This window comes from Oryctolagus cuniculus, chromosome 3 (assembly GCF_051225735.1).
Source record: "Oryctolagus cuniculus isolate XC-2025 breed Fujian yellow rabbit chromosome 3, ASM5122573v1, whole genome shotgun sequence".
In the NCBI taxonomy this organism is placed as follows: domain Eukaryota; kingdom Metazoa; phylum Chordata; class Mammalia; order Lagomorpha; family Leporidae; genus Oryctolagus; species Oryctolagus cuniculus.
Window position 1 is genome coordinate 57,721,516 of NC_142869.1, and position 25,531 is coordinate 57,747,046.

The following is a 25,531-nucleotide window of genomic DNA, read 5'->3' on the forward strand; positions in this document are numbered from 1 at the left end:
CACTCGTACGCTTAAAAGTAAAACTCGAAAGTTCCATAGGGCAAAGAAAAAAAAAAAAAAAAAAACTACTGGGTTCCTTGCTTCTGGCGGCCTGTTTGGAATCCCGCCCAGCGTGGCTTCTCTTTTTATGAAAGGCAACCCCCGACCCCGCGCAGACAGGCACACCGCTGCAGTCGCGACTCTGGGCGGTCAGGGCTGCCCGGGCGCTGGCAGGCGCGCCCGAGCGCTCCGCAGCTTAAGCCCCTTTCCCTCGCGTCTGACTTTGTGCAGAGCCTGTGATCGCTCGTACCTCCCGGGAGAGAGGGGCTCAGCGGGTTCCCAAGAGGGAACCTGGGGGGCGGGAGGAAGGACAGGGAACTTTTCAGTGCGGGGCTGGGGGCTCATCTTTGGGGCCAACGTCGGGCGGGTACTGTCCTGGTTCTGGCATCCTCGCTGCTGGGCAAGGCTTCCCTCCGCACTGCTCCTGGGAAACCGAGCTGGCAAGAGGGAGCAGGCGGCGGAGGGCGGGCGGAGCTCTCTGTCCCGCCCGGAGATGGGAAAGTGAGGGGCTGCGGGATCTGGGGGCACCGAGACCTCCGGGCCACGCTCCTCCCGCGGGGGCCCGCTGGCAGTCGCGGTCACAGGGGCGGCTGCGCACACCGAGACTTGCAAACTCTTCCTGCACCCTCCCCTCGCACGAGAGTTCCCCCTCCTCCCCCTCTCCCTCTCCCTCCTCCTCCTCCTCCATCTTCTCCTCCTCCTCACTTTAGAGGATTTAATGCTGCTTCCAGCACCTTTTTTGTGATCCGGGGGACGTGATACCCCAGAGCTCGAACTACCGCAGCGGAATCCTACTTTTGTTTTGATTCCTCCCTCGCTTCCCCCCTGCGCTGCGCGCATCTGATTGATCTGCGAAGTTCGACGCTTCTGCCAGCGGGAGAGGAATAAATAGATGCTGTTGCCCCCGAAGGCTTAAGCCTTGGGAAAGAGCGGCCAGAGCGGCAGGGGCGGTGGCGGCTGGAGCTCAGCGAAGCTCGTGGGACCCCATTGGGGGAATTTGATCCAAGGAAGCTGTGAGATTGCCGGGGGAGGAGAAGCTCCCAGATCATTGTGTCCACTTCCAGGGGACGGGAGGAGACGGCGCAGCGGGCCTCTGGGCGTCCACGGCACTGCTGCACGCTGCCCCGTCCTGCCGGGAGCATGGCCTGCGACAGCCAGGCCGGGCTGTTCGCCCTGGCCGTGTTCTGCTTGCTCCAGGTGCCCGGAGCCTGGGCTGCAGCCTGCGAGCCAGTGCGCATCCCCCTGTGCAAGTCTCTGCCCTGGAACATGACCAAGATGCCCAACCACCTGCACCACAGCACCCAGGCCAACGCCATCCTGGCCATCGAGCAGTTCGAGGGTCTGCTGGGCACCCACTGCAGCCCCGATCTGCTCTTTTTCCTCTGTGCCATGTACGCGCCCATCTGCACCATTGACTTCCAGCACGAGCCCATCAAGCCCTGCAAGTCTGTGTGCGAGCGGGCCCGGCAGGGCTGTGAGCCCATCCTCATCAAGTACCGCCACTCGTGGCCGGAGAGTCTGGCCTGTGAGGAGCTGCCGGTGTACGACCGAGGCGTGTGCATCTCCCCCGAGGCCATCGTCACTGCGGACGGAGCCGGTGAGCTTCCACCCTGCGCACCCTCCCCTCTTCCTTTACTCTGAATTCTGCCTTTTCTCTTCGGATCACTTATCTTACCCTCTGTCTTACTGTTCTATGGAACACCACGCTTCTTTTCTTTAACTCTCACCTCATCATCCTCCCAAAGGGCTGCCCTCTATTCCAACAGGCAATGTGAGTTTCTAAAACATTCGGTTCACTCCACCCTCTCACACTTCCCCAACATTCTGACCCTCTCTACGCCTTTTTTGTATGGTGATGCTCTTAATGTCCTTCTTAATGTTTGTAATCACTTTTGAGTTTTCTCGCCTGGTTCTGTTTTTGCTGCTTGCTAAGGTTGTGTGGAGAAAACAGAAAGCTGAAGCCCCCATTCACTTTTAATCATAGAGATAATTTCTAATCATTAAGGATAATTTCTAGTTTCTCATCATGCCAAGATAATTTCAGTAACCTTGCTCCAACCCACAGATGTTAGTGGCATGTGTTTGCTTAAAACCCAATTTGAGCAATTACCTTCACCTTAAATTTCCCTCTCCTTTCAATGAGATAAATTGTTCTTCCATTCCAGACTGAAACAGCTGTGAAGCATTGCTATGCACTGCTAATTAGTTTCTGTGGCTTGCTCCAGCAGTAGAGCTGGCACACTGAAATTACTGGGCTCTTTCACATGTCCACATGCCTTTAGGTCATTTTGCAAGTGGCTTATGGATGGAAGAAGTTATATTTAAGGCATGTTATCATCATACATTCATGTAATGTTATTTTTAATCTCACCCCTCATCCCAGTCTCATACACTATAAATGATTTGTCTTTAATGGCTTGTTTTATACTCTCAATGTGTGCCTTAAGAACACCTTCATTTAGGTCTTTCCCTACTGTAAAACTTCATTGCAGTTCTACATTTAACAGAATCAATCACAAGTTGTTTTCTCACTAGTGTGTAGTTTGATTATGACATTCCTAATTCTGACACTCCCATTGAAACCTGGTTCTTCATGGTCCATTTAATTCAAAGTCAATACCACTCCTGCCAACTAACCCAAACTTCACTTTCACCCTTCATATATATATTCTCTATAAAAAAAAATCAAATTTTCACTTTAATACCTTCCTCAGATGTGTGTTGACTTGGTTGCCTCCATTTCTGTTCGTTTCTTGAATATCAGTTTTTCTTTACTCAGCCTAGGCTCACATCTCCAGTCCATTACTGTGTAATAGTTTCTAGATACCAGGGAATTGATTTGTAAAAATACTTTCTGTGCACATTGATTTTGTTAACCCTGAATGATAGGGGAAAGAAAAAATACTTGCACAAATAGCTGAGAAACCAATACCAAGCAGAACGAGGTCATCCCACTTAGTCTATCACTCTTTGAATATACCTCTTGTAATCTTGACCTTAAGACCCAGGAGTTGGTTGTAGAAAAATCAGAAAGAAATGTATTTCTTTTTACTCTTTGAGCTTAAGGAGCACCCTGGAGCCTTTGTGCTCACTGTAGTCATAGGCTCTGCAGACTCTGGAAGAGCTCAATGCACTTGGCTGCCCTGCTTTGCCAGGCACTTAGCATCCGTTAAATGCTGGCACTGCTCTCAGGCCAAGGGCGAGGAATGAAGTGGCAGTGGTTCATGCTGAAATGCATTCCTCCCCTTGAAGGACAAAAGTTGCTCTTAAACCCCTTTCGAGGTGGACCTCCAATGAGCCAGGTTTGGCATGGTTAATAGCTCTCAAAAAACCATAGTCAGGATGGATAGGAAGCAGTTCCATTAAGTGTTCCTGAGTCACCTATCACTGTGGACCAAACGGGGAACAATTGCCTCATTGAAGGACTCAAATAGGACATGCATGGAAACAATTTGTTAGTCCATGGAACTTGGTTTCTGAGCTTCTTTAAGATATCATAATACTTGCTTTGCTGACAGCATCCTTGCTAGAAAAATAAGTAGGAGTAGGCGGTAGTTGGAATCATAATTTAGTAATGGTCTCCCCACCCCCTACCATAATCCTCAGTGTGAATCAGATAGTGGTGGCAGGAGGGAGCTGAAAGGGAGGTGGGAATAAGTTGTGGAGGGTGGATTTTAGCCTGAAGGCTCCCCTAGCTTCCAGGGCTAGCTTGTTGAAAATTACATTCCCTGTGTTGGGTCAAACTGTCAGACACCTGGAATTACTTAGGAACTACCACATGTGACCAGTTTAATTTACAGTGCAATATATCCCTTGGTTTAGTGGGCTAGGACAGTTCACCAAGCGGGTTCTTTTTTCTTCCTTCAGGTATAAACAGAATCCCTGTGTCTTACAACTAGAATCTATCCAGCCAGATACAAAAATGAAGTCTCCCTGAATAAAACGGGATAATGTTTTACATTCCTTCAACATTAAGAGGATTTTCAGATTCTACCATTCTAGGGCTTTGTTCCCTCATTGTGTATTATTATAACTCCACAAGCAAGCTTAGAGCATTTTACAAAGCTTAGTGTTACTGTAATGGAGTAATGCTTCAAACTATGTTTTGCTTTAAAATACTAACGGTAAACATACTTTTATAAAGAATAGGTCACATCCTGACTATTAATATTAAATTCACACAAATTTTTTTAAAAGATTTATTTTATTTATTTGAAAGGCAGAGTTACAGAGAAAGAGAGAGAGAGAGAGAGAGAGAGACAGAGACAGAGACACATCCGCTGGTTCACTCTGTAAATGGCTGTAAGGTCCAGAGCTAGGCTGATCTGAAGCCAGGAGTCAGGAGCTTCCTTGGGGTCTCCCCCATGGGTGCATCCTCTGCTGCTTTCCCAGGTACCTTAACAGAGAGCTGGGACTCGAACCGGCACACATTTGGATGTTGGCACTGCAGACTGGGGCTTTAACCTGCTGCAAAATGGTGTCAGCCTCATGGATTTTGTTCTTACACATTTTATATTTCCATGCATGTGGTTTCATGTATGAGGGCAACTTTATCTAATTCAGTTCAATTTAGCCATTCTACCAGTTAATTAAACATTTAATTAAACTTTTTTAAAATAATTTTTTATTATTTGGAAGGCAGAGTGACACACAAAGAGAAAGAGACACAGAGAAATTTATCTATTGGTTCCTTCATCAAATGCCCACAATAGTTAGGGCTAAGCAGGACCAAAACCAGGAGCAAGGGATTCCATCAGGGTCTCCTGTGTGGGTGGCAGGATCCCAAGTTCTTGGGAAGTTATCTGTTGCCTTCCAGGCACATTAACAGTAAGCTGGATTGGACGTTGAGGTGTGACTTGATCCCATGCACTCAGATTTGGGATGCGAGTGTCCCAAATGGCAGCTTAACTCACTGTGCCACAATGCCCAGTCCTAGTGAAATCTTTATTATTGCTTGGTGAATAAAGAGTCAGGCAGATCAGTTATTAAATCTGTGTGTATGTGTTTTAAAGATTTATTTATTTATTTGAAAGGCAGAGTTAGAGAGAGAGAGAGAGGTGTCTTCAGTCTGCTGATTCACTCCCCAAATAGCCACAGAAGCTGGGGGCCAGGAGCTTCTTTCGGGTCTCCCACATTGGTGCAGGGGTCCAGGTACTTAGGCCATCCTCCACTGCTTTTCCAGGTGCATTAGCAGGGAGCTGAATCAGAAGTGGAGCAGTCAGGAGATGAACTGGTGCCCATACGGGATGATGGCACTGCAGGCGCTGGCTTACTTAACCCATTATACCACAGTGCTGACCCCAGATGTTGAATCTTGACTTCTCAATATCAACTGTTGCTAAGGGAAGATTATATAACTTCTTCTTCTTCTTCTTCTTCTTCTTCTTTTTTTTTTTTTACAGGCAGAGTTAGTGAGAGAGAGAGAGAGAGAGAGAGAGAAAGGTCTTCCTTCTGTTGGTTCACCCCCAAATGGCCGCTGTGGCCGGCTGCTGTGCCAATCTGAAGCCAGGAGCCAGGTGCTTCCTCCTGGTCTCCCATGCAGGTGCAGGGCCCAAGCACTTGGGCCATCCTCCACTGAACTCCCGGGCCACAGCAGAGAGCTGGGCTGGAAGAGGAGCAACTGAGACAGAATCTGGTGCCCCAACTGGGACTAGAACCTGGGGTGCTGGCGCCGTAGGCAGAGGATTAGCCTAGTGAGCCGTGGCATCAGCCTATATAACTTCTTTGATTCAAAGTTTTAAAATCTGTAAAATGGGGGCAAAGCTAATTATATCCTGAGGGTAAGGTGAAGATGAAATTAAATAGCACGTAAAGCTCTGAACCTAGGCCCTCATACATAGTCAGCCCTGATCCAATTGCTGCTGCTGCTACTGCTGTTTTAGTGTTATCCTTGTTATAGGAAATTGACCGGTACTTTCTGTTTTGTGTTCTTAAAAATATACTAGTAAAGCAGATACAAACTGGAACTTCTATCAGTTCATCTCTGAGAAACAAGCTCTATACTGCAACATAACCAGAAGAGAGATTTTATTTCTTCTGAATATATAAAGTTAATATTTCATTTCACACAAATCGACCTGCACTTCAGGCTCAAGAGCATATCCCTTTGGGAGCAACAGAAAAAAAGAATGAAGTCCAGTGGATGTCTGTTAATTACAAATGGTTTATCTCAGAAACCCAGAATCCAAGCATTTAAGAAAGTTTATGGTAAGATATTTCACAGCTATTTCTACAACACCTACAGTTTGCCACGCCAAGCACTCCATAATCACTCCTCAGTCATTGCTGGTTTCCGTGGTAGAACTAACTTGTCATCCCAGCTCTTGCCCAACACATTTCTGCAGGCCCTTTCTCGCCTGGCAGAGCTGCGCCAACTTTCACATGCAGGAACTGCTGTTTAATCATTTCTCCACTCCTGGAGGAACAGGCAGCCTTTTCTTTAGCCCTGGTCTACAAATATTTGAGGGGCCAAATACCAAGAAGGAAGAAGAATTATTTACTGTGATATGAGAAAGAAAATAGAATGGAAAGGAGAAATGGAAATTTTAGATTAGAATGTTTTCTCTCCAGTCCTAAAGATCACTTATTATGTAAAATATAGAAAGACAGTCTGAATATGGTACAGAAAAGTATCTCAGAATGTTATTAAATTTATTTACAGCTAACTTGATTATCAGTGGAAATAGAATCTTATGTAGTCTCTAACCCCTCTAAACTGTATTTAATCATTCACTTTTTATCTCATTTCTACCACATTTTCAAATAGCTGTGACAAACAGCAAACTGACCAAGTTATAGTAAACCTTTCTATATTTACTTGATGTCTAAAAAGAAGAGACCATGGAGCCGGCATTGTGGTGTAATGGGTTAAGCCACCGCCTGCAGTACCAGCATCCCATATGGGTACCAATTCCCATACAGGTACCAGTCCCAGCTGCTCCATTTCTGATCCAGCTCCCTGATAATGCACCCGGGAAAGAAGCAGAAGATGGTCTAAGTGCACTCACGTGGGAGACCTGGATGAATCTCCTGGCTCCTGGCTGCTGCCGCCATCTGGGGAGTGAGCCAGTGGATCAAAGCTCTCTCTCTTTGTAACTCCCTCTCTCTGTAACTCTGCTTTTAAAATAATATATATATATTTAAAATAAATTTAAAAATAAGGAAACCAAGAGTTACCATATTATAGTTTTGAATAAAGAATTGGCTGTATTTTCTCAATTTTGAGGAAAAAATTTTGGAGTTATAGGCCCTTAGTTGGAATTCCAGATTTGTCATTGATTTTGTGTTCAAACATGTCATTTTGCATTGACATTGATTGGATATTGTGAAGAAGAAAATATTCATATGAAGTGATTCATTTATTTTGTGAATGGTGAAGCATAATATAAGTGTTTTACAGCAACATTACTGGGAAGAGGACATGACATCTGTAGGATAGGGCTCATTAATAGCAACAGAATAAAAACCAACACATGTTCTGGGTGCTCTTCTACGTACATTATGCATGTTAACTAACAATTACATAGGAGGCACTATTCCCATTTTGCAGAAAAGGATGCAGAGGCACATAGAGAAATTAGGTGACTTGCCCAAGTTAATACAGCTTATAGGAAACAGAATTCAGGGGTCAGCATTATGGCATAGTGGGTAAAGCCACACTGGCTTCCCATATGGGTACTGGGTCATGTCCTGGCTGTTCCACTTCTGATCCAGCTCCCAGCTAATGTGCTTTGGAAAAGAAGCAGAAAGTGGCCCAGGCGCTTGGGCCCCTGTCACCCACATGGGAGACCCTGCTGAAGCTCCTGGCTCCTGGTTTTTGGCTTCAGCCTGGCTCATCCTGGCCATTGGGACCATTTGGGCACTGAATCAAGGGGTGGAAGATCTCTCCCTCTCTATATAACTCTGACTTATTTATTTATCATTTGAGAAGCAGAGTTATAGATAGAGGGAGAGACAGAGAGAAAGGTCTTTCATCTGCTGGTTCACTGTCCAAATGGCTGCGATGGCCGGGGCTGGACTGATCTGAAGCCAGGAGTCAGAAGCTTCTTCTGGGGCTCCCACATGGATGCAGGGGCCCAAGTAGTTGGGCCAGCTTTCACTGCTTTTCCAGGCACATTAGCAGGAAGCTGGATTGGAAGAGGAGCAGCCAGGACATGAACTGGCACCCATATGGGATGCTGGTGCTGTCGGTGGAGGCTTAGCCTACTACACCAAAGTGCTGGCCTCCAAATAAATCAATCTTTAAAAAAAAAAAAAAAAAAAGGCTTAAAATCAGAATCCTTTCTTCACTATACTTCCTCTCTTACTAAGAAAGATGATTTGAATTTTAAAGAGAAGCTGTGTCTTTTGCCCATCAGATTGCAGTTAAAGAAAATTTTTGTTGTATTTTGAAAGCCTGTTTAAATATGGCTTAAGAGGATAAAAGAAGGCTCTGGACAATAGATTCCAAGAGATAAGAGATTGCTGCATTTTTGGGATAGCAGAGAACACTCCAGATTCTCATGTCTGATCCAAGCCCCTCGGCATGCCCTAAAGTGAACTCATCATCTCATTGCCCTCAAGCACTGCTCCTTTCTGGTGTTTTCTGTCTTGTGGAGAGGCATCACCATACCCTGGTCATGCAGGCCCAAGAATGAGCCTTGATTCTACACATTTCCTCGTCTCTCACATTTGATAGGTAGCAAGCGCTGTTAGATCTACTCTGAATCGAATTCCCTTTCCTCCCTGTCTAATGCCATTTCCTTGGTTTGGATTTCACCGTTTCTGACATAGACTGTGGCCGTAGGATGGTCGTTGGTTACAGTATTCCCCCTTTGAACACCTGCAGGATGATCTTTCTGAAAAGCCAGCTTCTGCTTAAAATCCTTTGATATCTGCCACTGGCCTTCATGATCTCACCCCTCCCAGCTCTTGAGCTTCCTCTCTGTTTACACGCTCAGTGTTTCAGCTTCCCTGGAGGACTTCCAGGTCCCTTGATGGCTACGGCAATTTCTCAGCCTGGTACTTTTGCAATCCTATTCTTCATTTGGAAGACATTCCCGACCTCCCCCAGTTCCTTTCGGACTCTTCTTCCGGAAACCTCTGTGCCCTCCACTGGAAATCCTTGGGACAGTATCACCTATTTTAATTTAAAATTTTGTTGATAAAAATCATTAAAATTCCTGCAATCAAAGTTTTTAGAAGATTTAATATGCAAAACTCATACAAAACACTGTGTATGAATTTCAGGGTATTTTGCATCTGATTTTTATCTGATTATTCTAATAATTGACTTCTAAGCATTTTTAAAAGTGTTGAAACATTTTCTGGTGAATAAGAATGAAAGAAAGAAAATACTCTTCTTGACTCACTTGTTTCAAAAGGGTTTTCTTTTTCCAAGAGAAGAGTTTCTTCCTCATTTTTATTTCAGTCTTTGAACACTCAACATTTTAAATGTAGATCACTGTAATTGCTTCCTTATAGGTAGATTATTTTATATTGGCCATATAAATTTATCATGTGATTGTTATTCAGGAATGGAAAAAACTATTGGAAGATTACTTTAAAATGTGGGTACATTTCTCATGAATGATGTATTTGAATATAATAAAAGCCATTAAATTAACAGTTTATGCCAAGTTGAATTAAATGTTTTAGAATTATTGTTTGTCACTTGCTTCTCTATTCATTTATTGGATGACTGCTATCTTTCCTTGGATATAGCTTTTTAAATAGCAGCTGATGCTTACTCAGCCCGAGAAAGTAATTCATTAATTATAATTGTGGTTATTGCCCTAAAACAATATTAATCCCTCCTTGTTAAGTTTACTCATGATATGACCCATGAAGAAAAAGCACAAGAGTGCTGTTTTTTGTTGTAACACAGAGACACATTTAGCTGAAGTGTTAATACAAATATGAAGCTCTTATATAGAAGTACTGAGCTGGAGTGCCAAGAACATATAACTTGGTACAGCATTTGAACATAGTGCTCTGCTCAGGCACTCAGCATTACTCATTAGGGGCTGCTTTCTTGATTAGAACACAGAATACCTTTGTTACCATTTTCTGGGATTCAGACATCCTAAAATTAGTGGCAATTTCTCATTATTTGTCACATCTATTAATTGCACAGCTTGAATAGTCCCTGGACAATAGACTTCCTCTCTGGTGAAGAACTATTTAGACTGTGATTAAAATATGGCATGAGCTTGCTCCCTGAGTGTTTTCCTTAGGCACTAAGGATTTAAATGTATCCCAGTACCGTGTGATAAATCTATTTATTGAAGAGATGTGTTTGTTTTTTTTTTTTTTGAAATTCATTTATTTATTTGAAAAAGTTACAGAGAGAGAGGAGAGGCAGAGAAAGAGAAAGAGAGCAAGCGAGCGAGCGAGAGAGGTCTTCCATCCGATGGTTCACTCCCCAACTGGCCGCAACGGCTGGAGCTGCATCAATCCGAAGCCAGGAGCTTCTTTCGGATCTGCCACGCAGGGGCAGGGGCCCAAGGACTTGGGCCATCTTCTACTGCTTTCCCAGGCCACAGCAGAGAGCTGGATAGAAAGTGGAGCAGCTGGGTCTTGAACTGGCACCCATATGGATTGCGGGTGCTTTGGGCCAAGGCATTAACCCACTGCACCACAGCCCTGGCCCCTAGCTTGTTTTTGTAATCAAGTCATAAATGTTGGGTGAGTGCCTATTTGTACGGCTTTATTGTGATAGGGTGCTCATCATTTACATATTTTGCAAAATTTTAACATTAAATTCTGAAATTTCAGGCACAGCTGAGGATTCCAAAGAGCATCACCTTTTAATCAGATGGAAAAATAAATCTCATCTGTATTCAACTCACAAATGATCAGAATGCCAACCAGGTGACCCTAATAAGAATACGCTTCCTGAGACACCTGGGTTCTCACCCAAGTCAAACATTATGGATTTATATTTTTAGATATGAATTCTTTATTAGATATGTTATAGTTCTTTCTTTATTCTATCTTCCTTTCAGATTTTCCTATGGATTCTAGCAATGGAAACTGTAGAGGGGCAAGCAGTGGTGAGTATATCACCATCTTCTCGGTTTTCATTTGTGGTTAATTTATTCTTCAATGTAACCTAGATACTCAAGTCTTCTTTGTGAATGTTTTTGTCCTACATTTTAAAAATAAACTTATACATTATTTACTTATTTATAATAACTTTGTTTCTAATATTAACATATAACAACATTGACTTTTTATTTTGGTATATAATTTGGTATACATGAATTTTAAAAGTGTGTATGGATATGTAACCACTGTCACAATCAGGAGACAGAACAATTCCAAAACCCTGAAGAACTCGATCAATCTATACCCATTTCTATGTAAGATTTCCCCACATTTCACCACTGGCAATTACCAATCTGTTCTTCATTACTGTTGTTTTGTCTTTTTGAAACTGTCATGTAAATGGAATGCTACAGTATGTAACCTTTTGAGATTGACTTTTCATGCAGCATTATGCCTTTGAGTTTCATCCAAGTTGTTGCAGGTATCAATATTTCATTCCTTTTTATTGCTGAGTATTTTATTACTTTGATGTGTTATCATTTGTATATCCATTTATTCCTTGAAGGATATCTGGAGTGCTTGCAGTTCGGAGTGGTCATGAAGAGAGCCGCTGTAAATATTCATGCACAAGTTTTTGTCTGAACTTAACTTCGTTTAAAAGTTTTTGATTAGCATGTATTACTTGTACATTTGTGTGGAGTACAGTGCAGTATTTTGAAACTTGTAAATATAGCACAAACTGATCAAACCAGGAAATTAGCAGGGCAAACATTTCTGTTTCCTTATCATTATGTTTGGAGTCTACAAGCTTTTCTCTTGCTAGTCTCTAAGGCAGTATGTAATACATTATTGTGAATTACAGTTAGCCCACTAGAACCTATTACTGCTAACTAATTGTTCTGGTCCTCAAAAACATGGAATGCTTCACAAATTTGCGTGTCACCCTTGCACAGGGCCTTGCTAATTTTCTCCTTTTGGTTCTAATTTGAGCATATGTGCTGCTAAGGTGAGCACTGTACATATATTTTCATTTCTGTAGGGTAAATATCTAGGAAAGAATTGCTGGGTTATATGGTAAGTGTATATTTTACTTTGTGGAGAACTGCCAAACTGTTTCCAAAATGGCCCTCCAATTTTGCCCTAGCAATTTGTAAGAGTTCCCGTTGCTCTATATCCTCTTTGGCACTTGCTATTGTCAGTTTCATTTTTGTTAGTCATTTTAATAGGTGTGTAAAGACAGCTCATCAAGGTTTAATTTGCATTTCCATTATGGATAATGATGTTGGATATCTCTTTTTTTTTTTTTTAAAGATTTACTTTATTTGTTTGAAAGTCAGAGTTATACAGAGAGAGGAGAGGCAGAGAGAGAGAGAGAGAGAGGTCTTCCATCCGTTGGTTCACTCCCCAGATGGCTGCAACGGCCAGAGTTGCGTCGATCTGAAGCCGGGAGCCAGAAGCTTCTTCCGGGTCTCCCATATGGGTGCAGGGGCCCAAGGACTTGGGCCATCTTCTACTGCTTTCCCAGGCCATTGCAGAGAGCTGGATTGGAAGTGGAGCAGCGGGGTCTTGAACCGGCAACCATATGGGATGCTGGCGCTTTAGGCCAGGGCTTTAACCCACTGCACAGCAGTGCTGGCCCCTGGATATCTATCGGTTTGCCTATCATTCACATATATCCTTTTTGTTGTGTCTATGCAATTCTTTTATCCATTTAAAGTTGTATTTTTTTTTTTTTTTTTTTTTTTTTTTTTTTTTGACAGGCAGAGTGGACAGTGAGAGAGAGACAGAGAGAGAAAGGTCTTCCTTTTGCCGTTGGTTCACCCTCCAATGGCCGCCGCTGCAGCCGGCGCACCGCGCTGATCCTGGCAGGAGCCAGGAGCCAGGTGCTTTTCCTGGTCTCCCATGGGGTGCAGGGCCCAAGCACCTGGGCCATCCTCCACTGCACTCCCTGGCCATAGCAGAGAGCTGGCCTGGAAGAGGGGCGACCGGGACAGAATCCGGCGCCCCCACCGGGTCTAGAACCCGGTGTGCCGGCGCCGCAAGGTGGAGGATTAGCCTATTGAGCCACGGCGCCGGCTCTAAAGTTGTATTTTTTTTTTACTATTGAGTTTTGACAATTCTTTATTCATTATGGATACAAAGAACCCTTTTTGATTTCATTTGTTTTCTTTATTTTTTGTTTTCAGTTTTATTGACTTCTATTTCTTTCTGTCTGCTTGCCTTGGATTTAGTTGGCCTTTTTATTTTTTAGGTCCTTAGGGTAGCACTTATGTTTTGAGACTTTTTTCTCTTCTAAGATAAAGTTATAAATATTCATCCTAAGAATGACTTTAGTTACATCTCATAAATTTAATAGTCTCATTTTCATTTTTCTTCAGTTCAAAATATTTTATAATTTCCCTTGAGTCTTCCTCTGACTTGTGCATAATTTAGGGTTATGTGGTTTAATTTGCTGTTGTTTGGGGATTTTCCAGTTGTCGCTATGTTCTTATTTTTTCTAATTCTTTTATGGCTAGAGAACATACTTCGTATGATTTTAATTCTTTTAAATTTGTCAGTTTACTAAATTTTTAAATTTTGATTCTTTTAAATTTGTCAAGGTTTATTTGTTAAGGACATGATCTATCTTGTTGCATACTCCACCTGGAAGAAATGTGTATTTCTATTTTCTATTTTGCTTTTTGTTGGAATGTCCTTTAAATGTCAATTTGATTCAGTTGATTGATGCTGTTATTTAGTCTTTTATATTCTTGCTGGTTTTCTGTCTAGAAGATCTATTTAGCATTCAAAGAGTTGTGTTTCAGCCCACAAATATTATTGTGGAGTTTTCTAATTCTCTTTTTAGTTTTGTCAGTTTTGCTTCATGTTATTTGATATACACCAAATATTTTGTGTTCACTATATTATGTGTTAATAGTGAATTGATGTTTTCATTACGTTATGTCTCTCTATATCTGGTAATTTACTCTAAAGTCCATTTTGTCTGACATCAATGTAAAGGTACTTCAAAAAGTTCATGGAAAATGGAACTAAAAGTATGAGTTTATTTTGGTACAAAGCATTTTTGATGCAAAAATATTCTTTTCCCAAGATACAGGAAACTCATATTATAGAACACACCATGCATGGATTTCAAGGTTTTTTTGCACCAAAATGAACTCATACTTCTAATTCCATTTTTTGATGAACTTTTTGGAGTCACTCTGTAGAGCTGCTCAAACTTTCTTTTTATTAGTGTTTTCAAGTGGATCTTTTTTTTAAACTTTTATTTAGTAAATATAAATTTCCAAAGTGCAGTTAATGGATTACAATGGCTTTCCCCCCATAACTTCCCTCCCACTTGCACCCCTGCCATCTCCCGCTCCCTCTCCCATTCCATTCCCATCAAGATTCATTTTCAATTATCTTTATCTACAGAAGATCAATTCAGTATATATCAAGTAAAGATTTCATCACACTTTACTTTACTTTAAGTAAAGATTGCACCCACACAGAAACACAGAGTGTAAAATACTGTTTCAGTACTAGTTATAGCATTACTTCACATTGGACAACATATTAAGAATAGATCCTACATGAGGAGTAAGTACACGGTGACTCCTGTTGTTGACTTAACAATTTGACACTCTTGTTTATGGCATCATTAATCTCCCTAGGCTCTGGTCATGAGTTGCCAAGGCTATGGAAACCTTTTGAGTTCGCCGACTTTGATCTTATTCCGACAGGGTCATAGTCAAAGTGGAAGTTCTCTCCTCCCTTCAGAGAAAGGTACCTCCTTCTTTGATGGCCCCATTCTTTCCACTGGGATCTGACTCACAGAGATCTTTCATTTAGGTCTTTTTTTTTTTTTTTTTTCCCAGAGTGTCTTAACTTTCCATGCCTAAAATACTCTCATGGGCTCTTCAGCCAGATCCGAATGCCTTAAGGGCTGATTCTGAGGCCAGAGTGCTATTTAGGACATCTGCCATTCTATGAGTCTGCTGTGTATCCCGCTTCCCATGATGGATCGTTCTCTCCCTTTTTGATTCTATCAGTATTAGCAGACACTAGACTTGTGTGATCCCTTTGACTCTTAGAACTATCAGTGTGATCAATTGTGAACTGAAATTGATCACTTGGACTAGTGAGATGGCATTGGTACATGCCACCTTGATGGGATTGTATTGGAATCCCCTGGCATGTTTCTAACTCCACCATTTGGGGCAAGTCCGATTGAGCATGTCCCAAATTGTGCATCTCCTCCCTCTCTTATTCCCACTGTTATATTTAACAGGGATCACTTTTCAGTTAAAATTTAAACACCTAAGAATAATTGTGTGTTAATTACAGAGTTCAACCAATAGTACTAGAACAAAAAATATACTAAAATGGATAAAGTATTACATTGTTCATTAACAGTCAGGGCTATGCTGATCAAGTCACCGTTTCTCATAGTGTCCATTTCACTTCAACAGGTTTCCTCTTTGGTGCTCAGTTAGTTGTCACTGATCAGGGAGAACATATGATATTTGTCCCTTGGGGACTGGCTTATTTCACTCAGCATGATGTTTTCCAAATTCCTCCATCTTGTTGCAAATGACCGGGTTTCATTGTTTTTGACTGCTGTATAGTATTCGATAGAGTACCTGTCCCATAATTTCTTTATCCAGTTGCTGGGCATTTGGGTTGATTCCAGGTCTTAGCTATTGTGAATTGAGCTGCAATAAACATTAATGTGCAGACAGCTTTTTTGTTTGCCGATGTAGTTTCCTTTGGGTAAATTCCAAGGAGTGGTATGGCTGGGTTGTATGGGAGGGTTATCTTCAGGTTTCTGAGGAATCTCCAGACTGACTTCCGTAGTGGCTTAACCAGTTTGCATTCCCACCAACAGTGGGTTAGTGTCCCTTTTTCCTCACATCCTCTCCAGCATTTATTGTTGGTAGATTTCTGAATGTGAGCGATTCTAAGCAGGGTGAGGTGAAACCTCATTGTGGTTTTGATTTGCATTTCCCTGATTGCTAGTGATCTTGAACATTTTTTCATGTGTCTGTTGGCCATTTGGATTTCCTCTTTTGAAAAATGTCTATTGAGGTCCTTGGCCCATCTCTTAAGTGGGTTGTTTGTTTTGATGTTGTGGAGTTTCTTGATCTCTTTGTAGATTCTGGTTATTAATCCTTTATCTGTTGCATAGTTTGCAAATATTTTTTCCCATCTGTCGGTTGCCTCTTCACTTTCCTGACTGTATCTTTTGAAGTACAGAAACTTCTCAATTTGATGCAATCCCAAATGTTAATTTTGGCTTTGACTGCCTGTGCTTCTGGGATCTTTTCCAAGAAGTCTTTGCCGGTACCTATATCTTGCAGGGTTTCTCCAATGCTCTCTAATAATTTGATGGTGTCAGGTCATAGATTTAAGTCTTTAATCCATGTTGAGTGAATGTTTGTGTAAGGTGAAAGGTAGGGGTCTTGCTTCATGCTTCTGCACGTGGAAATCCAATTTTCCCAGCACCATTTATTGAATAGACTGTCCTTACTCCAGGGATTGGTTTTGGATCCTTGATCAAATATAAGTTGGATGGAGATGTTTGAATTGATTTCTGGTGTTTCAGTTCTGTTCCATTGGTCTATCCATCTGTTTCTGTACCAGTACCATGCTGTTTTGATTACAACTGCCCTGTAGTATGTCCTGAAATCCTGTATTGTGATGCCTCCAGCTTTGTTTTTGTGGTACAAGATTGCTGTAGCTATTCAAGGTCTCCTGTGTCTCCATATGAATTTCAGCATCATTTTTTCCAGATCTGAGAAGAAGGTCTTCGGTATCTTGATTGGTATTGCATTGAATCTATAAATTGCTTTTGGGAGAATAGACATTTTGATGATATTGATTCTTCCAATCCATGAGCATGGAAGATTTTTCCATTTTTTGGTATCCTCTCTCTTTCTTTCTTTAAGATTTTGTAATTTTCATCATAGAGATCTTTCACATCCTTGGTTAAGTTTATTTCAAGGTATTTGCTTGTTTTTGTAGCTATTGTGAATGGGATTGATCTTAGAAGTTCTTCCTCAGCCGTGGCATTGCCTGTGTATACAAAGGCTGTTGATTTTTGTGCATTGATTTTATATCCTGCTACTTTGCCAAACTCTTCTATGAGTTCCAATAGTCTCTTAGTAGAGTTCTTTGGGTCCCCTAAATAAAGATTCATATCATCTGCAAAGAGGGATAGTTTGATTTCTTCCTTCCCAATTTGTATCCCTTTAATTTCTTTTTTTTTTTTTTTTTTTTTTTTTTGCCTGATAGCTCTGGCTAAAACTTCCAGAACTATATTGAATAGCAGTGGTGAGAGTGGGCATCCCTGTCTGGTACCAGATCTCAGTGGAAATGCTTCCAACTTTTCCCCATTCAATAGGATGTTAGCTGTGGGTTTTTCATAAATTGCTTTGATTGTATTGAGGAATGTTCCTTCCATACCCAATTTGCTTAGAGCTTTCATCATGAACAGGTGTTGTATTTTATCAAATGCTTTCTCTGTGTCTATTGAGATAATCATATGGTTTTTCTTCTGCAGTCTGTTAATGTGGTGTATCACATTGATTGTTTTGCGATGCAAGTGGATCTTTTTCTATTATTCTAATTTTAACATATCTATCTCATGTTTTATTTTATTTTATTTTATTTATTTTTTGACAGGCAGAGTGGACAGTGAGAGAGAGAGACAGAGAGAAAGGTCTTCCTTTGCCGTTGGTTCACCCTCCAATGGCCGCCACGGCTGGCGTGCTGCAACTGGCGCACCACGCTGATCCGAAGGCAGGAGCCAGGTGCTTCTCCTGGTCTCCCATGGGGTGCAGGGCCCAAGCACTTGGGCCATCCTCCACTGCACTCCCTGGCCACAGCAGAGAGCTGGCCTGGAAGAGGGGCAACCGGGACAGAATCCGGTGCCCCAACCGGGACTAGAACCCGGTGTGCCGGCGCCGCTAGGCGGAGGATTAGCCTAGTGAGCCACGGCGCCAGCCATCTCATGTTTTAAATATATTTCTTGTAGACACTATACAGTTGAGTCATTTTTTTTTTTGGTGTTGTTGATTTTTTAAAAAAATCCACTGTACCTGTCTTTGTCTTTTGATTGCTGTGTTTTGACATTTATGTGTAACATGGTTATTTTTATGTTTTTATTCAGGTCTTACATTTTAATTTTTTGTTTGATCCCTGTTTCCTTGTTTCTTTTGTGTTGAGTTGCTCTCATCCCCATTAGACAATGTTTATATATATATGTTCATATGTGTGTATGTATGTATTTAAAGATTTTTTTTTTGTTTGTTTGAAAGGCTGAGTTATAGAGATAGGGATGAAAGGACAGAGAGATCTTTTATCCTCTGGTTTACTCCCTAACTGGCTACAACAGTTGGGGCTGGGCAGAAGCCAGGAACTTCTCCGGGTCTCTCATGTGGGTTCAGGGGCTCCACTGCTTTCCCAGGCACATTATCAGGGAGCTGGATCAGAAGTGGAGCAGCCAGGATTTGTGGGCCTCCAGCATCACAGGCAGCAGCTTAACCTGCTATGCCACAATGCTAGTCCATAGATTTTTTTATTTTAAGTATTTGATGTGTTTTAAGAAACTTAAGCAATAGAAGAACAGTAGCCTAGTGTGCTTATGCAGATGTTGATAATTTCTATTGTTCTGCCTTTTTGAAGATTTATTATTTGTTTGAAAGGCAGAAAAACTGAGCGAGGGTGGTGGAGTAGGGGGATGTGGCAGGTTTGTAGGCGAGACAGAGACAAAAAGAATTACTTTCCATCTGCTGATAGACTCCCCAAGGGCCATGTGAAAGCCAGGAGCTCAGGACTCCATTCAGGTCTCCTATGTGAGTGGCAGGGCCTGAAGAATTTGGGCCCTCATCAGCTGAAGTCCCAGGTGCGTTAGCAGGGAGCTGGATCAGAAGCAGAGCAGCAGGGACTTGAAGCATTGCCACACGACAACACAGCCCCTGTTTTTTCTTCTTCCCCAAGATTCCAGGCTTTCTTCTGGTATCATTTCTCTCCTGTCTGAAGAATTTCCTTTAGCATTCCTTTAAACCAGCCTGTTGGCAGTAGATTTTATGTTTTCCTTCACCTAAACATATCTTTGTTTCACCTTCCTCACCAAAGAATGTCTTCACTGGGTACAGAGTTTTGGGTTGGTAGTCCATTTAGTGCTGAAAAAATATCGTGCTTACTTCTGGCCTCAGTACGTCTTATGGAAGACCAGCAGTCATTTAAATCATTCTTCCCCTTTAATGCATCTGTTTTCTCTGGTTTCTTTGAAGGTTTTTTTTCTTTGTCTTTAGTTTTTAGCAATTTGATTATGATTATTGATCAATGCTTGGACATTGATCTCTTTGAATTTTCCTGTTTAGTCTTAACTGAGCTTCTTGAATCTATGTTTATTCATTTTGCCAAATTTGGGATGTGCTCAGGAATTATTTCTTCAAATACTTTTTTTTTAACTTTTATTTAATGAATATAAATTTCCAAAGTACAGCTTATGGATTACAATGGCTTCCCCCCCATAACGTCCCTCCCACCCGCAACCCTCCCCTTTCCCACTCCCTCTCCCTTTCCATTCACATCAAGATTCATTTTCGATTCTCTTTATATACAGAAGATCAGTTTAGCATACATTAAGTAAAGATTTCAACAGTTTGCTCCCACACAGAAACATAAAGTGAAAAATACTGTTTGAGTACTAGTTATACTTTCTTCTGTGAGGATCTGAATGTCGATCCTTGGTAATGTCCATAGCCTCTGTTCATTTCCCCTCACCCTCCAACTTTTTTCTCTGTTTAGATGGAGAGCATCTATTGACCTGTCTTTAAGTTCACTGGCTCTCTTCTTGGTTGTCCCTATTCTATTATTGGGAACTTTCAGGCTTTTTTTTTTACTGTATTTTTAAAAATTAAAATTCCCTTTTGGTTCTTTAATATATTTTGTATATCTTTGTGAAGACTTTCTATCTTACCATTTATTTCCAAGGTGCTCATCATTAGCCCCACAGGTCCTCCTGTTGGGGAGGAATGTTCTCCATCAGAGCTTTCTGCTTCAGCCAGCCTCCCGTGCTACAGCTGTTGCTGTTACCCCTGTCCCGGGATGGCTTGAGGGGTGGGATACAGGAGACTGGCATGCTAGACACCCCTTTCCCACATCTTGAGCCAGAACTGAGGATTTTTCCTGGAGTACTCCCTGACTGTATAATTCCCCTTCCAGCTTACAGGCTGGAAACCAGACTGGTGGGCAGCAGAGGGGGAAAACTGATGACTCAGCTGTCAGTTTGATGGCACGAATGTTCTTCCCCAATCTCCTTGCTATTGTTTACTTTTTACAATTCTTTTTTTTTTTTTTTTACAGAGAGAAAGAGGGAGAGATAGAAAGGTCTTCCATTTGCTGCCTCATTCCCCAATTGGCCAAAATAGCTGGAGCTGGGCAGATCTGAAGCCAGGAGCCAAAGCTTCTTCCAGGTCTCCCATGCAGGTGCAGGGTCCCAAGCGCTTGGGCCATCTTGCACTGCTTTCCCAGGCTATAGCAGAGAGCTGGATCAGAATAGGAGCTACCAGGACACAAACCGGCACCTATTTGGGATGAGGTGATGTAGGCGGAGGCTTAACCTGCTATACCACAGCGCCAGCTTTCAGAGTTCTAAAGTAACTGCTTCACACATTCTGTCCAGGTTTTATTGCTGTATTCATTGGGAGAAATGGAATGTAGTCTACTATCCCATTTTACCATATAATAAACCTTTAAGTATGATATATCTTCATAAAAGTACATAAGTTATAAGCATATAACTCAGTGCATTACAAAGTACACTTATAATCACCTCATAGATCAAGATATATAATATTACCAGCAGTCCAGAAGTTTCCAAATCACTACTCCCACCCTTTGTCCCAATAGCAGGAATTTTAATATCATAGATTAACTTTACCTTATTTTTTGCTTTATATGGATGGAATCCTGCCTATACATTTCTTTCTGTGCATGTGTGTTCTGTTCATTTTCTCTTCATTATGTTCTGTATAGCAGCAGTTTTTCATTTTTGTGGCTATGTAGTATTCTGTCATTGATCGTATCACACTCTATTTATTAAATGTTCCTGAGTATTTGGGTTGTTTCCAGTTTTTGTTACCATGACTAATACTGTGTCAGTTTCTATAAAAATATTATAATATTATAAAATTATAACACTATAACACAATGAGTTATTATATTCTTTTATTTCATTTTCTCCTAGTGACTTGTACTGATTTTGGTCAGTGTGTCCTACTTTGTAAGGTGTCTTGTATGTAGAAGTGGAAAATTTATTGAGTTGTAAATAACTTTGAAATATCAACTTTAGATATTTCTAAATATCAACTTTAGTTATTGGAATGGTTTTTACTGTTAAATTTTACTGAATCTTATTAGGGTGACAAGTTTTTGGCTTGAGACAATGTCCCCCAGAGGTGGTCCCAACAAACATTTATCTTAGTAAAAACACAAGTGAATTAAAATGTTTTAGAATTAGTTGTCCACTCTTATAGTTTTCAGTGTCTATTTGGAAATCATTGATATCCAGCAATTTTGCTATTTTAAGGATCACTCCTTTAATTATGTTTGCTCAAAACAAACCAAAAAAGCTCCTTTGTATAATAGTGTAATTAGTGAGTCGCAATTTCTGGCCAAGTGTTTATGTATGCTATCAATTTATCCAGAAGTTATAGTTAGAAGAATACAGAGCTTCAGCGTATGAAAGAGAGAATATGTCAACAGCACTATAAACAATATACAAAAATAGTTCAACATGTAAAACTACCTAAAATGAATTCAGTGTTCTGGGTTCAGTGTTTACTGTTCCTCTTTTTAAAATGTTTTCCATTCCCTGGTATAATGGGAGAGAAGAAAACAAACAGGGAAAACCAAGGATCATGGTGTTTGGGAAAGAAACACTAACATATTCACATGTTCCAAAAAGAAAACTTAATTTGTTCACACTCAAAAATTTTATGCTTGGGAGGAATTTAACAGCTGAGGTTGATCATGATAAAACAGGAAATGAAGAAGTCACAAAAAACATTGTAAGCCACATAACTACGTCTTCCCACAGTGTCAAGCTGTTTCTGTCTGGAATTTGGAAAAGAAATTCTTTTACTCCAATTAATTTACCCATTGCTTTCAAGCGGAACAATTTTCTTTTCTTTCTCTTTTGGAAATAATGACTTGTAAGCAGCTTCCTGTTGTGAGTGTATTTTACAGTTGTAAATCCACCAACGTAAAGAATACTCAAGTCCTGTCTATTTTCATAGCATGGAAGAAGAAGAAAAACAAATTTAGTTCTGTTCTCCTGAGTCACTTAGTCTGTTAGATAAGAAAATTAAGGTCGATAGTCAAATGGTTCAATTCTACTTTGTGATGAGTCAATTTTGAGAATTTGCATTTGAAAAACATGGATTTCTCCATATTGTTGGTAGGTTACTAATTAAATTTATAAGCTCGGCCACATTATTTCTCTGGGTCTGATTTGTAACAGAGCAATCAGTCTGTGTTGACTTATAGGGTCCCTTCTGACACAATTCATGTTAGGAAACCCTTAGCAGGGTTCCCTTTTGCAAATCAGATACTCTACCAGAGTTTCCACTATCCACTTTCTGAACTTCTCCAGGTGTAACAGACTTTGGGAGCTGGGTGGGGCTATGAGTACCTGGAGATTCCTGGTGCCTGCAACTGCCCCAGTCACCTACCTGTGTCAGATGGCCTGTGTTTAGCTTGGGTAGTGTAGATCCATTCTCCCTCTCTTTCCTTATTTAAACATCGTTCCTCCCTTTTGGCTTTCTTCCAGCTTGGGGAAGGAATTCAGATTTTTTCTTTAATGCAAATATTAATTGACTATAGAGGCTAAATTAACTTTGGGTAATTTCCACATTGGGAAAATGGTAGGATAGGTAAATAGTATTTTTGTAATTATACAGTAGCTTATAACCATAGGTATTTGCCATTCCCTTGTAGCTACTGGTACTTTTGACCAGTTCTTTTTTCTGAGCATTCTTCTCCTGGCTCTATTACCCCAGTTCTGCTCCTGCCCTTCTTCTGGGCACTTTCCCCAAAGCTCTTGCTTGGCCTCTGTTCCTCTCTCCTCAGGGTGATTTCATTCTACTGAAGTTCATCCAGATACAAGCACTTCATTCTCGCTTCTGTGACTCTAGTGCTGATCATTCTGTCACGTGTGGTATCACATTTCCTTTTCAATAAATACTTCAACCTAGGTGTTCTGTTTGTACTTCAAACATAATGTATTTAATAATTAATCTTCATGAAAAATTTCCTCCTTGTAACTTTCTTATTTCTTATGTAGCAACATAATTTTTCTGGGTCTCCAGTACTGAAATGTATTAGTTGCTTTTATTATTAGTCTACTCATCCTACCATTCATAAAAAATGTAATGAATACTCACTTGTACTATGCACTCTATATGCCAAAGACATGAAATGGAGGAGTAAACAGATGACTGGAATTTTTCTTTTTTTTCCACCTCTTTTCTATGTTCTTGGCATTGAATAGATACATGTTTTTTCAAGATTTTATTTTTTTGAAAGGCAGAGTTATAGAGGAGAGAGGGAGAGACAGAAAAATATTCCACCTGTTGATTCACTTCTCAAATGACTGCAATGGCTAGGGCTAGGCCAGGCTGAAGCCAGGAGCCAGGAGCTTCCTTCAGGTCTTCCACATGGGTATAGGGGCCCAAGGACTTAGGCCGTCTTCTGATGCTTTCCCAGGCACATTAGCAGGGAAGTGGAGTAGTTGGAACTTGAACCAGCACCCATATGTCAGCATTGCAGGTGGTAGCTTAATCCTTTCCACCACAACACTGACCCCCCACACCCCCCATGATCTTCTAAAGGCTACGTTAATTGACTTCTTGAGTATATTATGAAACATAACACTTAGGATGTCATGGGGAAAAATAGGCAATGCTTCATTGTCTCCTATGTTTTGGATATCTGGAATGACTTTTGGATGCAGAAACTGTATGAAAGGTAGTTAATTCAAAAATTTTCAATGACATACATCCTAAAGGAATAAATTGAGCTTCTTATTTTTACTCGTCTAGTGCCAGTCTTCTCAATCTTAAGCAATTCCCTTTTACAAAGTGCAAATTACTCTGAATTGAGTCTTTTATTACAATATTTAAGGTTTGTTTTTACAGCTAACTCAAATGAATATTACTTTTGCTTTCTCAAGCTTTATTATATTACCCAAGTTCACCAGTTGACCTTATCACTTTTTCCATATGATATAATGTTTTTTTGCCCTATGTATATCTTTAGGAAATAAAAATTATTTTGAACACATAATGAATGGTTGCTGAGTCATGACACACTTCACTTTCTGGAAAAAAATTCAAGGAGCATCTTAAATGTATTTATATGTTATTGGTACATTATTATTTATTTATAGTAAAATGCACAAATTTGAAATGCATGTCACCTTGAGTTTTGACAAATGTTTCTTCCCAAGCAGCCATTGCCCACATCAAGGTAAAGAACTTTTCCATCACACTTGGAAACTCCTTTGTGCTCAATAAAGAGGAGAACACAGTTCTGATTTTTATTATGATAGATTAATATTGTCTTTCTTTAGCTCCATCTAAGTAGAATCATACAGTAATATTCTTAGTGATTGCTTTTGTCTACCATGTTTTTGAGATTTATCCATTTATCTATGTGCATCATGTCATTTATTTTTTTGTATAACAGTGCATCTTTGCATGAGGATGACACCGGTATGAATTCCATTGGTTGGTTTTTATTTGAAAGGCAGAGTTAAAGGGGGAGGGAGGTTCTTACATCTGCTGGTTCACTCCCCAAATGGCTGTAACAGCTGGGGTTGGGCCAGGCTAAAGTCATGAGCTAGGAACTTTATCTGTGTCTCCCATGTGGGTGCAGGGGCCCAAGCTCTTTGGCTATCTTCTGCTGTTTTCCCAGGCACATTAGGAGGGTGCTGGGTTGGAAGTAGAGCAGCCAGGACTCAAACTGCCACCGATATGGGATGCTGGCTTTGCAGGAGGCTTCTTAACTTGCTATTGCACAATGCCAGTCCCTAGGCCAGTGCCACGGCTCAATAGGCTAATTCTCCGCCTGGGGCGCCGGCACCCCAGCTTCTAGTCCTGGTTGGGGCACCGGATTCTGTCCCGGTTGCTCCTTTTCCAGGCCAGCTCTCTGCTGTGGCCCGGGAGTGCAGTGGAGGATGGCCCAAGTCCTTGGGCCCTGCACCTGCATGGGAGATGGGAGAAGCACCTGGCTCCTGCCTTCGGATCAGCGTGGTGCGCCGGCTGCAGCGGCCATTGTGGGGTGAATCAACGGCAAAGGAAGACCTTTCTCTCTGTCTCTCTCTCACTGTCTAACTCTGCCTGTCAAAAAAAAAAAAAAAAAAAAAAGGGCAGCCAGTCCCTAAATTCTAGCTTTTTAAATATAGCTCTTG

At 41.2% G+C, this 25,531-nt stretch overlaps 1 protein-coding gene and 1 non-coding gene across 3 annotated transcripts in view; one reads left to right on the forward strand and one right to left on the reverse strand.

Moving 5' to 3' along the window:
- The first annotated feature begins 780 nt into the window (after window positions 1-780).
- The window catches only part of FRZB (frizzled related protein), a 45,405-nt gene continuing 20,654 nt past the window's right edge, over window positions 781-25,531 (forward strand). Inside the window, exons 1-2 of one of the 2 annotated variants that reach the window (XM_002712232.6) lie at window positions 781-1,636; window positions 11,025-11,072. In XM_002712232.6, coding sequence (XP_002712278.1) covers window positions 1,180-1,636; window positions 11,025-11,072 — 505 coding nt within the window. In that variant the 5' untranslated portion in view covers window positions 781-1,179. Of the gene's footprint in view, window positions 1,637-6,960; window positions 7,146-11,024; window positions 11,073-25,531 lie in introns of those variants that run through there. The other variant, XM_089329039.1, reaches the window with a different exon arrangement.
- On the reverse strand, window positions 11,976-12,081 carry LOC127491883 (U6 spliceosomal RNA). The gene has a single exon (XR_007920815.2). It is a non-coding gene; the product is annotated as a U6 spliceosomal RNA (small nuclear RNA).